The sequence below is a fragment of the Brachionichthys hirsutus genome, chromosome 1 (assembly GCF_040956055.1).
Source record: "Brachionichthys hirsutus isolate HB-005 chromosome 1, CSIRO-AGI_Bhir_v1, whole genome shotgun sequence".
Lineage (NCBI taxonomy): Eukaryota > Metazoa > Chordata > Actinopteri > Lophiiformes > Brachionichthyidae > Brachionichthys > Brachionichthys hirsutus.
In genome coordinates, this window is record NC_090897.1 from 5,851,795 (window position 1) to 5,865,312 (window position 13,518).

General features: G+C 40.9%; 1 protein-coding gene across 1 annotated transcript in view; it reads right to left on the reverse strand.

Annotated features, from left to right (window-relative positions):
* The window catches only part of kif26ba (kinesin family member 26Ba), a 56,465-nt gene that overhangs the window by 13,933 nt on the left and 29,014 nt on the right, over window positions 1–13,518 (reverse strand). Inside the window, exons 6-11 of the mRNA XM_068741143.1 lie at window positions 6,969–7,184; window positions 6,296–6,389; window positions 4,000–4,145; window positions 3,696–3,812; window positions 2,569–2,755; window positions 2,127–2,331 (exon numbers count right to left, since the gene is read on the reverse strand). Of these exons, the coding sequence (XP_068597244.1) occupies window positions 2,127–2,331; window positions 2,569–2,755; window positions 3,696–3,812; window positions 4,000–4,145; window positions 6,296–6,389; window positions 6,969–7,184 (965 nt within the window). The remainder of the gene's footprint in view (window positions 1–2,126; window positions 2,332–2,568; window positions 2,756–3,695; window positions 3,813–3,999; window positions 4,146–6,295; window positions 6,390–6,968; window positions 7,185–13,518) is intronic.

Here is a 13,518-nt window from a genome sequence, read left to right on the forward strand (position 1 = left end):
CCCCCCGACCTCTCTTTCCCCTGTCGTCCATCGCTACGTCTCTATGCATCTCTCCTTGAGATAAATGTGGCTCATGAAGTAATAATTTGCATGTTAATTTAAGTATTTTCCATCTGTGGTAGAATTTGTTCAGGGAGAGCTGCTGTGTGTGACTGTACATGATGCTCTCTCTGTTTAAAACAAGCCTCAACTGAATGCAGCACCGAAATTCTAGATTGCCACTTTCTGAAAAAGCCATGTTGCAATAATTGCTGTTCTTGTACTAATATGTGATTGAAATAACAAGAACAACCTCGGTTTTGCTAGAGTACCCCGGGATTAGGATGGTTATATTGCTACTATTATGGATTGTATTAAGACCAAGTGACCGTTGACCCTGCAGACTCATGTTTCACTGAGAAATATTTATGGATTTTTTTTGACTGAAAAGGAGACTTTACAAGGTCTGATTTTGCACGAGAAGCATTATAAAGTTCCCCATGTGGAAGGTTGATGCTGAGCGACTGTGGAAATACTTGTATAGACAAACATGCCGCTCAAACATGGACTTATCTGGGCTGAGACATCCAGCCTTTAATCTTGTAGAAATTAATGGAGCCCCATTAATGGACTCAAACTGGATTAAAACATGTTTGTGTTTTTTTATTGACTCAGGTATTGTCACATTAAAGGGAGGACAGTTCGGTCAATAAGGTAGTCAGTCAAGCCTGAAATAACTTGAATATGGAGCACTGATTCATTCATTACAGAAATCCATGGATGATGAAATATAATGCCATCAGCCACGAGGGTGACATTATTGATTTGGATGGACTGACAGGTAATTTACAGACACCCATATTGTCCAAAGATGAATCAGCACCAGCAGCAGGTCAAAATAAAATCCTCCATGGGTGAAAAATGACATCTAGAGGATGAAATGTATCACTTTTTGAAAATTAATGTTCCCCACTGGATGAACTGTAACGGCCTCAAAATGTCACTTGTCCAACTTTTTTTTTTTTTATGAAGAGAACCTTCAATATGACATCAGACCTAATTGTATTTAGTATGTAATAGTTCACGGTAATGCTAAGCATTAGTTGCTTTGCGTTGCCAATGCTAGAACGATGCAATGACATTTCGCTCAGAGGACTGCTGTCTTGCACTGCTTCCTTTCATCTATTGATTCCGGTCTGTCGTGCTGTTTTGTTTGTATCTCCTTGTCTCCAAATTCCAAAGTCATTATGCACAACCCCTCTCCCTTTTCCCTTTTCTCTTTTATCTGAAGGAAGAAGAGAATGGAGCTAAAGGCTACCAGCTGTGCAAAAACACCAAAAGGCATTTTTTAATTGGTAGCACTTAGATGGTCTTCTATGTACTGGTGCCTATAGTTCTGCAGCAATACGACCCACCCATTTCCACTGACTTCTCTGTTTGCTTAGCTGCTCCATCCTGAGACTCTGCTTCTTGAGAAGTGGCAGTAAAACAGCATTATTATAAACCAGTCTAAATCCAATCACAAGATGACAACACTGAGTCACGGGCGCCAAACCAGATTCGCAAAACTTTGCTTGCAGCTTCTGGGTTTGGCACCATGTTGTTTTGTTTAAATCAAAAAGCTGGCGATTAAATGAACCCAGCAAGAAACACAGAACTTCACAGCCTGAGGGAGACTGGGAAGAAAAGGAGCAAGGATGGTAGAAAAAAAGAAATTCAATGCAAGAACATAGAAGGACTGTTTGTTCTGTATACCGTAAATACTGTGTACTGCACAGTACGCCTTATTAAACTTTAAATACTATTATTTTCTGCCTTCTAACCTTTTGCTTATAACTGCAGTTTGTCGACATTGTTTTTCTCCCCTTTGCTTTAATCAACTAGGAAACCGCTGTGATGAATATGTAACAGCAGCTGGTGCTGCTTTTAACATTAACTCCCCGAAACCTAAAGTTACTGAGGAGATCTGTTATCTGCTTTCCCTGCAGTCCCAAAACCTCCTGCCTGCTATTTCATCAGTCACTCCCCTCCAAACTTCATCTCCAATACATTAAGTTATATCCTCAGTTTTGCTTTCTGTTATCATTTCTGCTCCTTCTTTTATTCAAAGCTCCTCTCCTCTCCTCTCCTCAAACGTATCACCTTACTTGTATGGGATGTGCTTGCTCCCGTTGACCAAGGCCAGGATCACGTTGCCAAGGGCAGACAGAGAAAGGCACAGAGGGGCAGAGCTGGGTGAAGAGTTATCCCTGTTTTTCCCACCTCCACCTTCACCTCCTCCTCCTCCTCCAAGTACCTTGACATCACAGCTGCCCAAATCCAGCAGGTGGAGGCGACTGCGACCTCCTGACACTAACACAGTGAAAATATGTCAAAGACATTGGTGGAATGGCAAGGGCAGAGAATGAAAGGGAACAGAATAAAACTAAGCAAATATTCCATTTAAAAAACAACAACTCATCTTTCAGTCTTGGATTTGTGTAATGATAATTTTATTAATCTTTAAATGCTGACATTGATTTCTGAGGAAAGACTTTAAATTCAAATTTTAATAATAGTGTTTATAGAAATAAAACAAACAGTACGTACTTCCTCCTTTTCCTGTCTTTTCCATGCGATACTGGTATATGTGTAATGTGAACAGCATGTGTGAGTTCCTATGTTCTTCCTCACTGGTGTTAGAGCGTTGGCTACTGTGGCGAGCCGCTATGGCTGCATCCAGAAACCAGGCTGCCTTCTCCGGGCTCGGAGCTCGCAGTTCAGACTGGTTCTGGAGCTGCGAAAAGAGTGGGAGAAGGTATTTGTGTAAATGCACCATATAGTAGTAATTGTATTACCGTAGTCTTTTGTCTATGGGATTTAGTGGCATATTCAAACACGGCATTTTGCAATTTGCCTTCAGGTATGGCAGAGATAGAGGGTAACAGATGAGTGAAGGAGAGAGAGAGAGAGAGAGAGAGCAGTAGTAACGACAGGATATCATTACTGATGAGATTATGTCAGATTAGTTAAGGATTACACAGATGTTTTTATGTCAATCCCTCTAATCCCATAAACATATAACAGCAGACACACACACACACACACACACACACACAGGAACAGACTAAAAGAGGTCTTGTAACATTTCGCCAGCCCGAAAACATTAACAATTCTTAAGGTAAAACAGAAAAATAAATGAAGCCACTGATTTATGCCACATTTATTCAGGAGCAAAAAGGGAGTCTAACGGCATGAAAAATGACTTGTGATGTATCTGCTGTTTCACAGCGAGTGTGTGTGCACATCCTACAACAGCAGAGACAGCCCAGTTCAGCCTGAGGCTAATAAAACACTCCGGATCCGCCACCACGGGTGCATTTCACTGAACAGAGACAAAAGCTTGTTTCAGACTTCATAGTGATTGAGGGATGCACAGCTATGATCCCATGTGCCTGCAGAAAGCCCACTGCTGTTGTGTGTGGAAAGTTTGATCAAAAAAATAATGAATAGGCTTTGAGATTTGTGCTGGAAATCAAACTTGTTCCAGAAGCACCATGAGTCCAAACTGCAACCAAGAAAAAAAAGACAACAAAGTAGAGACCAGACAAGCCCCCTCGTGCTATGACTCAGGTGTACAAATACAAATATGTGTTTACAAATTGCCTTCCAGAAAGAAAAGTCACATTAGATAAACTAATGGCATCATCAGCCGCTGTGTGTTTAAACATTTGTACCTGCATGCCACAGATGGGGTCCTCACACAGGTAGACTCCAGGCGACTGTCCGTCCTGTAAGCTGCCTGTAGCGACATCTGACAACAGGTCTTTGAGGTTCTCCTCTTTTCCCCAAACCTACCACACACACACACACACACACACACACACACAATTATTGTTTATTTCTTAATCCGGTCATGGCAATCTTCAAACTATAGTTATATACTACAGTTAGAGTCACCAGGTGCCACTACTGATATGTGTATCAGTAAAAACACCTGCAGGGAGTATCTCAAATTGAGGAGCTGCCTGTAAAACTGACCTCGACTGCAGAGACACGAACGGAGAAGCGTGCTCCGGTTTTCTCCTTCCTCTCATTGATCAGTTTAAACAACCAGGAGATGGCACAGGGGAGTATACCCAGAGTCTGCAGAGAGTCATCATGACCAATCATTGTGTAGGATTTACCTGGAGGTGGGGGGGGGGGGGGGGGGGAGACTCATATTAAAGGAGAAATCTAGCAAAAGAACATCAGAGGAGACCCTCAGGAAAGAAGGGTGTCGTATTGAATACTTGACTTTGTATGAATACGATAGACTGTGTGAGCGTTCAATCCTCCGGATCTACCCCTTTGAGCACGTCTTCTATATCCTGACTATGCCCCCCCACACACACACCAGTCAGGATCAAACGTACAAAACAAGCCACATGTCATGTCTAACAGTCACATCTGCACTCACAGATAGACAACAACATCAAAAGCCTGACTGCTGTGATGTGGTGTCGAGGATGATGCTCACATCTGCTCAGAGGCAGGATGGACAGGGGGTTGACGCCTACTTTGTAATTTCACATTGTTCACACTCACTGTTTTTCCCTTGAGATTTGGATTTACTGTCAAAACAGATTTATTTCAAGATATGTGACAAAAATCCTTCAAAGCAGAGGAGAAATGCTAAATATACCAGTCATATTTAGTGTGCTTGGATGGAGCTGAAAGGAAATGTTCCCAGGGTTGTCTGTCTTATACCTCAGAAGGTGTATTAAAATACAGCTTGTTGGAGTCATATATTCTGACTGAACTCATTTACAAGCTCTATGCATTATCACTACTGCAACCAAAGGGCACCTGGACAAGCCTGCCTTCTCTCCCCCAGGCCATTCTTAAAGTCTTAAATTAAACATCTACTGTATGTCAGTGTATCTGTAACTCCACAATGTCTCCGTCTCTCATGACTCCTGCAGGCTGTCGAGATACGGTCAGCTGTCTGACGGCTCCAGCCCTTCAACATAGCGACGCTACGCTACAGGCTATAAAGCATGTATGAGTGTGTGTCCACGTCTGGGTAGTTGATGTATATTCCCAGTAATTGGCTACATTGAGCTGAGCTGCTGATGCCGTCAGAAAAAAATGAATAGACTAAGAAAGTGTGACCGACAGAGGCATTTGTTAGCTGCATCATCAGTTCAGAGATCACTTAGAAATGATTCGATGATCCCTCCAAGGCCAAAAATCACATAACTAATAGTAATAACCATCAGATGAGGATTAATATATAATGCTCACACATTTATTTCAGTATCATTTGAATAGAAGAAGAGAAATTCCTGCTAAATAAAAACATGACTACTCCTTGTGAAGGTACGTGCATCTGCATCCTCACCTCTGTCTATAGCTGAGGATCACAGGGGCAAAGATAAATGTTCTTTGTGCTACTTTCCCCATGCTAATTAAAGGTAATGCCATTGTAATGCAGCTTCATTATGCTCTGTGGCCTAAGGTAAGCTATATCAGAAATAACTGTTTCATTGGCTGCAGTAGCAGCAGCCATTTAAACCGAAGTCATCAAGGTCAGAGCCGCTCCACAGCATTACTATAAAAGTACGGCTGATTGAAAGAGCAAACTCTGTGTGGTAGATGTCTCGTTCGTACACAGTAATCGCATTTATGATGTTGGAGTTCAGGTCAAGCCAAAGATAAACGGGACTTAAGCTGTCTTCAGTCTGACTGTTTTCACATTTGAACTCTGTTGTGTTCTCATTCTCTCACTTATCGTAACATCCATGATTGAAGACACAAATCAGACTTGTTCTTTACCTGAATAGTCCTTAGAGATGCAGATTCATGGTAAATTCTGAATGAGTTTACTTTAAGCAAATATGCATGTTTGTTATAGACCTTCATCCACAAGAGATGGATGAGGTTACATGATGCCATTATATTGTCTTCACTGACGAACTGCAGCTACTGAATTCATTCATTTTTTTCCCTCTGCCAGCAGATCAAGTGGACAAATTCTACTTGTATGCACAGGGTTGAATAGCATGTGTGTGTGTGTGTGTGTGTGGTGGGAGATCATGCTAGTGTGGGCTCAGACATGTTGCAGACAGTGTGCAGTAATGAGTCCAGGCCCTTTTTAAGACAGCTTCTCTAAAAAGCAGCTTCAGAGGGATTAGAGAGAGAAAAGACGGCGAGAATGCTTTCGGCATCAGCAGACGCTAATCCTCTTCTTTTTCTCCCTGATAGATGTCAGCCAAGAGAAAGACTGACACACTGATGCTCACACACACACACGCACACACATTTAACAGTCATCATGTATGTGTGTATGTGTTACCCAGCTTGGAGTGTCCAAAGCAGAAGACACAGCCATCTGCTCCATTCACCACCGACTGAATCACCTCTGCAACTGTTCCTGCACACACCTCCGCCTAGCGACAGGTGGACAGGAAAAAGAAAAGAATGAGGAGGAATATTGGAGGTGAGTCAGAATAAACTCAAACAGCGAAACATATGAATTCACCAGGTTTATTTGAGCATCGGTGTTGTATTACTGCGATGACAAATACAGTAAATCACGTGTTTGTTGAAGTGACCAAGAATCTGGACTAATATGAATAAAGAGTCTAGTAGGTGGATAAAACTAAACTAAACTAAAACAATTATGGATACTTACCGGTACCAGAAGTTAGATTTTGTTTTTAAATAACCTGGATGGGGCATGGCTATGTGTTTGAACCTCTATCTAATCTATTAAGCTAAACAGACATGTGTGTGTCGCTTCATTTAGCATTCAGACATGATTCTTCTTCTTCTTCAGAGCTAAATCCCTGCAAGTGGATAGCATAAGTATATTTCCCAATACTGTATGTCTAATTTAGAGTCTATCCACATATCTACTCAATAGTACATAAATGTGAAGGATGTATAGCTCTTTTGGTGCATCTGTAATTGCTTTAATAGAATATATACTTGCATTTCAGTGTAATATCATGAAACCCTTTTCTTACTTGAGACGCATCTGGAGGGAATGCAGCGTCAAAGGTAAACATCTTAGGAGGGACCTGATTGGCTGCCGTCCGTTTCTGAGAGGAAGCGCTTGGTGCCTGATTGGCTGAGGGGTCCATGATGGTGATTTGCTTCTTCCTGGGATCCACTTTAAGGAAGGAGCTGGACTCCGTTGCATCAGACCGAGACACTGGACACACACGCACCATCACTTTCACCTGAGGGCAAGACACAAAACAAAATGCAGTTAAAGGATTTCTGACTAGACAACATACAGAAGAAATGTATTACTGCAATGGTGTCTTTGCAGGCTCATCCAGAACACTGCAGCGTCTTCATCAACACCAGCTGCTGGTACAGAACGCACTAAATGATCCTGAGCCAGAATGCGTCTCAGTTACAAAAACTAAAGCAGCTTTTAGTTTATATTCAGACACCTGAGGTCTGCTCAAGCTGTCAGCTCCTTTAAACCGGGTATTAAAACATTACCACGTATTGCAGCATTCACATAAATTCAATGCGATTTTTTTATTGACTTTTATTCTTCTCTCTTAATTTGATCTCTATTTATTTGCTCATTTTTGCATTTTGTCTTTCATTTGCAATGGCACTCCATTCTAATGTTTCCAGCTGTCTTGCATGCTGTTAATGTATGTTACGGCCCAAAATGAGACCCAACATATCAAATAAGGAGGACACAGAGGCAAACTGTCTCTTTTCTTACAGTTATTCTCAGTCGCTTTGGTGGTTTTCTCAGATCACAATGAAAATTCTCATAGTTATATAACTATATAACTATTTACTTTTAAACCCATGATAATATATTTGCATTTCATTTTCAGTATATTTAATGTTGTACTGTGATAAACTCTTCTGGCTTTCTACCAGACTGAAAACTATGAACACATCTAATAATCCCAAAGGATTATTTTGCGTGAAGGCACATGAACCCATCTGCACTTAAATCCAGACAAACTCTCAAAGAGTCACAACATTCCTCCTCTCAGTTTTTATAAAACTTTCATATGAACATGCGCTCCCTCTCAGATCATGCTTTTAAAGCACTTTAAAGTGCTTTTTCTACCTCTTTGCTCCTCCTTCACCTTTCTCCTTGCCTTATCTTTCTCTCTCTCTTCACCCCTTCACCTCACTGCCACATATCAAAAGCCTGAAGGGCAAGAATCCTACTTCAGTATTCTCTCCTCCTCTCCCTCCTGCCTTCCTCCCACTAATGTCGCAAACGGTTTGCGGTTGCAATTTACCGCCTGACAGCTGCTGTTGTTTTCTCTGACATCAGAGGAAACAAAGTGCAGCCTCATCGAATTTGAGTCCCAGAATATTTAACAGTTTCATCAGCCTTTTCCTTTCTTAGTTAATGATGTTATAAAGTTTGAGGTACTTTGCAGCGTTTCTCTGATTATTATTGCTCTCCATCTCCTCCTCTGACACTCTTCTTCATCTGTCTTTCTATTACCTGTCATTTGATTATCCAGATGGTTAACTGCAGATTTTACCTTCTGAAAATTGTAACGCAGACTGGGTGAAAGCTGATCATTAGTTGGTCAATTGGTGCTTTATGTATTCAGTGATTAGAGCCTTCCTAATCATCAAATACATTTTAGTTTTCTATTTTCATGTGTTCTAGCTTGCACAGGTTACATTACATACATATAGTAAGTTCAATTTCCAAGGAAGTCAACAACTGCTAATATTAATCTAATAATGACAATATCACAGTTGGATCATGATGTTACTGTGTCTCGATTATTGATTTCATTTTGCCCTGTGATTTTGTCTGCTGGACCCAACGGTGCAGGGGCAGATGAGAAGATACTGTTTATACGGCTCCTGAGAGGGAAGGGAAGAGAGGAAGGATATTTTCTCTGCTTGTGCTTGTTAGCACAGATGGACCATTCTGAAGTGTGATTGCACTTCCGGTTAAACACCACCATGGGATTTACGAATCGCACGGTAATCCCACCATGCTCCAACTCCCACTGCGTCTAGACGAAGCATTCACAGAGAGTTAGTGAGTTCAACTACGTACTTATGTCTTCTTGTAGATCCAATGGTTGTGAACAGTGGCGTGCTCAACACTGGACATTCAGCGACAAAGAAAAAAAACACGATCTCTGTACGATATCATTCAGTATAAATATAACGCAAATAGTATAATCAGTATATTCCATGTTGCGAGACACTTGTTGGATATTTTCATTAAAAAAACAAGCCCTAAAAAAACTCCTAATCTCGTAGTGTTGATGGAATTGAAAACAGATGACAACAGATTTACGTGTCAAAACCTGATCAACCCATCCTGTTGAAAAACAGACAGACAGACAAACAGACAGACAGATAGAACGCTGCCCCGTGAAAGCACAAAGGCTAATTCTAAGAGCTCTTACTGTGCTTCTGTACATAAACACATTTACCTCCCTCTCTTTGTACACATTAACAGGCTCTCTTCTGGTTGCATCATTAAATGACTAAAGAGTTCATTCAATAAAGTGTGCGTACGTATATTGATGTGTATTTGTGTGTGTGTGTGTGTGTATGAGAGTGTTTGTGTTAGCGTCGTTAACAGATGAAGGAATTTTAATGTATGTGTAAATTTAAAGGCGTGTCCGTAGATAAACGTATGAGATAACCTGAGATGCCAGCTGAATGCCATAAATATGTAGCCTTTGTATGTGGAGAACCAGCACTGCTGACGTTTATGTTTAGGTCAAAAGTTCCATGGTGACACGCACACACACACACACACGCTGACGCTTCGACTGGATTCAGTGCTATGCCCTTTCCTGACCCCAATAAAAGAGCCCATCAGATCAGTAAGAGCCCGGAGGCAAGCATTTTAGCACAGCATGCTTTACAAGGCGTAACTCATAAAGTCTTCCCCCAGAGAGCCCATTTCCTCCTCATGTCTCAGAGTGTGAGAGGACGGTTACCAGTGCTTGAGGTATAAACGGGGCCATAATAAGACTCCGTGTCCATTTTTTAAAAATATTGAGGGTATATAAGAAATAGCCAGCGTCATAAATGGGGTACTTAACCTCTGTTCCTCCTTTTCAAACTATTAGCGCTCTGTTGTGACAACAACCAAACAACATGAGGAAAAATGATGCATCAGCACAATTATAGCAGCTTTAGAGATTAATGTAATTTTCTAGCGATTTTGAATGTGAAGTTCAGCTTTTAACTGGATGTAAAATCTGAGTATCACTACGACATGCAGGCGAAACACACAACCAAAGGACTGTGTTCCTCTGGGGGGGGGACGACACCATATGGTGCTCAAAAACAAGGAATGACTAAAATAGTGACAGACACAGTTCTCACCTCGCTATCTTCAATCCCTCTTTAAGTTTGAGAATCATCCTATTTGCTTGATAGAGCAGCTTTGTCCACCCACTATTTTCCTCATGTTCCCTCCATCTCCCTGTGCATCATCTCTCTCTCCACTCCATGGCTCCCTTTCTCTTCTTTCCATGGATGAGATGAGAAGACGAATCACTGCCTCTTTCTTTTATCTTTCTTTATACTTTCTTCTTTTTGCTCACAGTTCATGCTACAGTGAATACTGTTTCCCCTCAAACCTCTGTGGGAATATTTAACTTTTAGTTGCTTGGAAGAATAATAAATCTGTTTGTTCTGCTGTAATGTGTGTCTGGGCCTGGATGATAACTATATTCTGCAAAATAAATGTTGGCTCAGCAATACCCACAGCGTCTGGGAGTAACGCCTGGAGCAACTTGGGGGGGGTTGGGGGGTTATGTCCATGCTAAAGGGTACATGCTGTGACAGATGTTGAGACAAGAAGTCACATTTGTCTTCAGAGAAACTGACCCGACCCATACATGGCTTGCTGTTGCCGTTCCTCTGCTCACACACAAACACAATGAAGCGTATTGAGTAAAGGAATTCATCTAAACAACAAACATCCTTGAGCTGAAAGAAGAATGTTCAAAAGCCCATTACAGCAGTGCTTCATTACTATTGGCTAGAAAATCAATAAGAGACTGAAACTGAGCTCTAATTAGTTCCCAGCGACTGCAGAAAAACACATTTGTGCAAACGCATGTATATAGAGATGGCTACAAATACCATATGGGAATAGCGAGTTCAGGCTTCGGATCAATTCTAATTGTAACTAATTTATTCATTCCAGCTCATCTCACAGTGTTACCGGTTGCACCGTGGCTTCTCTCAGCTGGAAGCACTGCAGAGAAATTCAACAAGCGATGGTCCAATATACCTAAGAGAGCTAGCCGTTATCGGACATAATAAACCAGTGCGATTTGGGGTAACATATTGCTGTAGAGTCCAATTTACTCAAATGCATGCTCAGATCTTTAACTGCTAAAATGTATAACCATAAAAGATATTTCATTTCCAGTTCCATGAAAAGACCAAAGTCAAAGCAAATGTGGTTTTTTTTAGAAGCAAACAGTAACATTTCAGATGAAAACTCAGGAGGGATATTTAAATTAAAAGACTTCTGTCTGTCACCAAGTCATTTGAGGTTAAGCTTCAGTTTCAGGTGAGGGAATGCTGAATGTTTTATGGTTGTATAGATGTACACTTGTGTCTGTGTGTGTTGTTCCGATCTTGCAAACACCGACAACATGAATATTTCATTTACAAGGTGGAACAGAAGGGCTAACAGATTCTCATAACAGACTCACTCACTCATTCAGATACAAAACACACAGGCACCCAGAAAGGGTTGAAGACACACAAATGGCTGTGGAAAATGTACGTGCACATCATTACACACACACACACACACACACACACACACACACACACACGCACACAGGCACACAAACAGCATGTGGCCTGAGAGGGATTGTAGCTGCTATTAAAAATTGATTAGCTGTCATCACATCATTTTCCCCTCCAAGGTCACGTTACAATCTGTGAGTGTGAATGTGTGTGTGTGTGCAAAATGGCTGCAAAGATGAAAGAGGTGAAAAAACTCCCACAGTCCTTCATTGTCATTCAGATATGGAGCGGACCAGAGATGGAGGGAAGAAAGGACTTATTAATTCATAGACTATATAGAGAAAAAAGATTATCTTTCTAATCCCTCCTCAGAAACGCTGTTAAACTTTGTGGAGAAAAATAATCATAAAATCATAATAATATATAATCAAAAATACATGAAGAAGTGCCTTTTGGGGTGTCCTGTATACCCCTGCTTTCCAAAGCACCTTCTCAACTGACATTTATAGGGTTTATTATGTAAGCCATTAGTTTAGCCTGTTAGCATGCTAACGTGCTGACAATGGGAGCGTTAACAATGTGTGCTATAGGTTCTTTTCCATGTTCACCATTTCAGTTCAAATATATTTTATACTTGGCAGCAAACATCAAGTACAGCAGATACTGCATGAGAGTTATATTAGCTCTGTGGGTCTTGAACCAAAGCAGGTTATTGGACAAACAGATGTTGATGTTGGCCCTGTAAAAGAAAAAATAATTGGTCAAACAAGGCAGTACAATTTAATGTCAGGAACAAAAACATCTCCATCTAACTGTATTGAACCAAATTGTAAATTATTTTTTTCTGTCAATAAATGTATTGTCAAAGTTCCCACATTTAATCTAACAACTGTTGAGAGACTGAATTTGAGAGAAAGATTCATTCTGGACCAAAATAGTGGAATGACTGATGGAAAGACGAGACCCTCGCTGGAGTCATGCTACTCCTGCAGGTAACATGCAGTGAGTACCAGCAGTAGGAGCAGAGGGAACAATGTATGATTTCATTTCTAGCAGTCATATAAGCAATAATATAGCTCCGCTACCACTCACAGACTCAGTAATATATCAATATGTGAACTTTCATGAACTTCAGCGCTGCCAAATTACCCGATCGTTCATGTTGCACACAAAACAGAGAATAAATTGTCTTCCTCGGTTACAGGTAAAATCTGCTAAAACGCTCAGTACGTTTTGTTTTTAAATCTAACATGATGTATGAGGTCTGACTGCAGTAGATTTTCTCATTGATGATCCATAAATTTAAGAAAACTTTAATTTCTTTATCTGATTCACATCTTCCTATTGTGTCAGGGATTTGAATGGAAGACTGCCAGGTGTCTGATTATTTGACTCAAGTCAGATGCAGCTCACCATCTTCAAATAGAGACATAGCCTTAGAATAGAAATAAATGACAGGAGTTTGAGATGCAGATCTATCTCAATCCGATATTTCAGCTCCATAGATGGATCCAGAATGAACTGTCTGTCTCTTTCTCTGTAACACAAATACATGCACACACATGCTGCATCCGACCTGTGCAGGTTGATTTCCCCCTGGCTTTAGCTGTGGCATCTCAATCTGTTTCCTACTCTATCAACATTGGGGAGAACACTAACCTCCCCTTACACTTGCAGACAAGGCCATGTGTGCTACAGGATCATATCATACACACTTTCACCAGGGCTTTGCTGTTTCCTTGACATTTTTCATTGTACGCTATAATCCTATGAATTTGTGAGCATGTAAGCCAATGTGCAAGCATGAATGTGTGCAAATGCCATTTC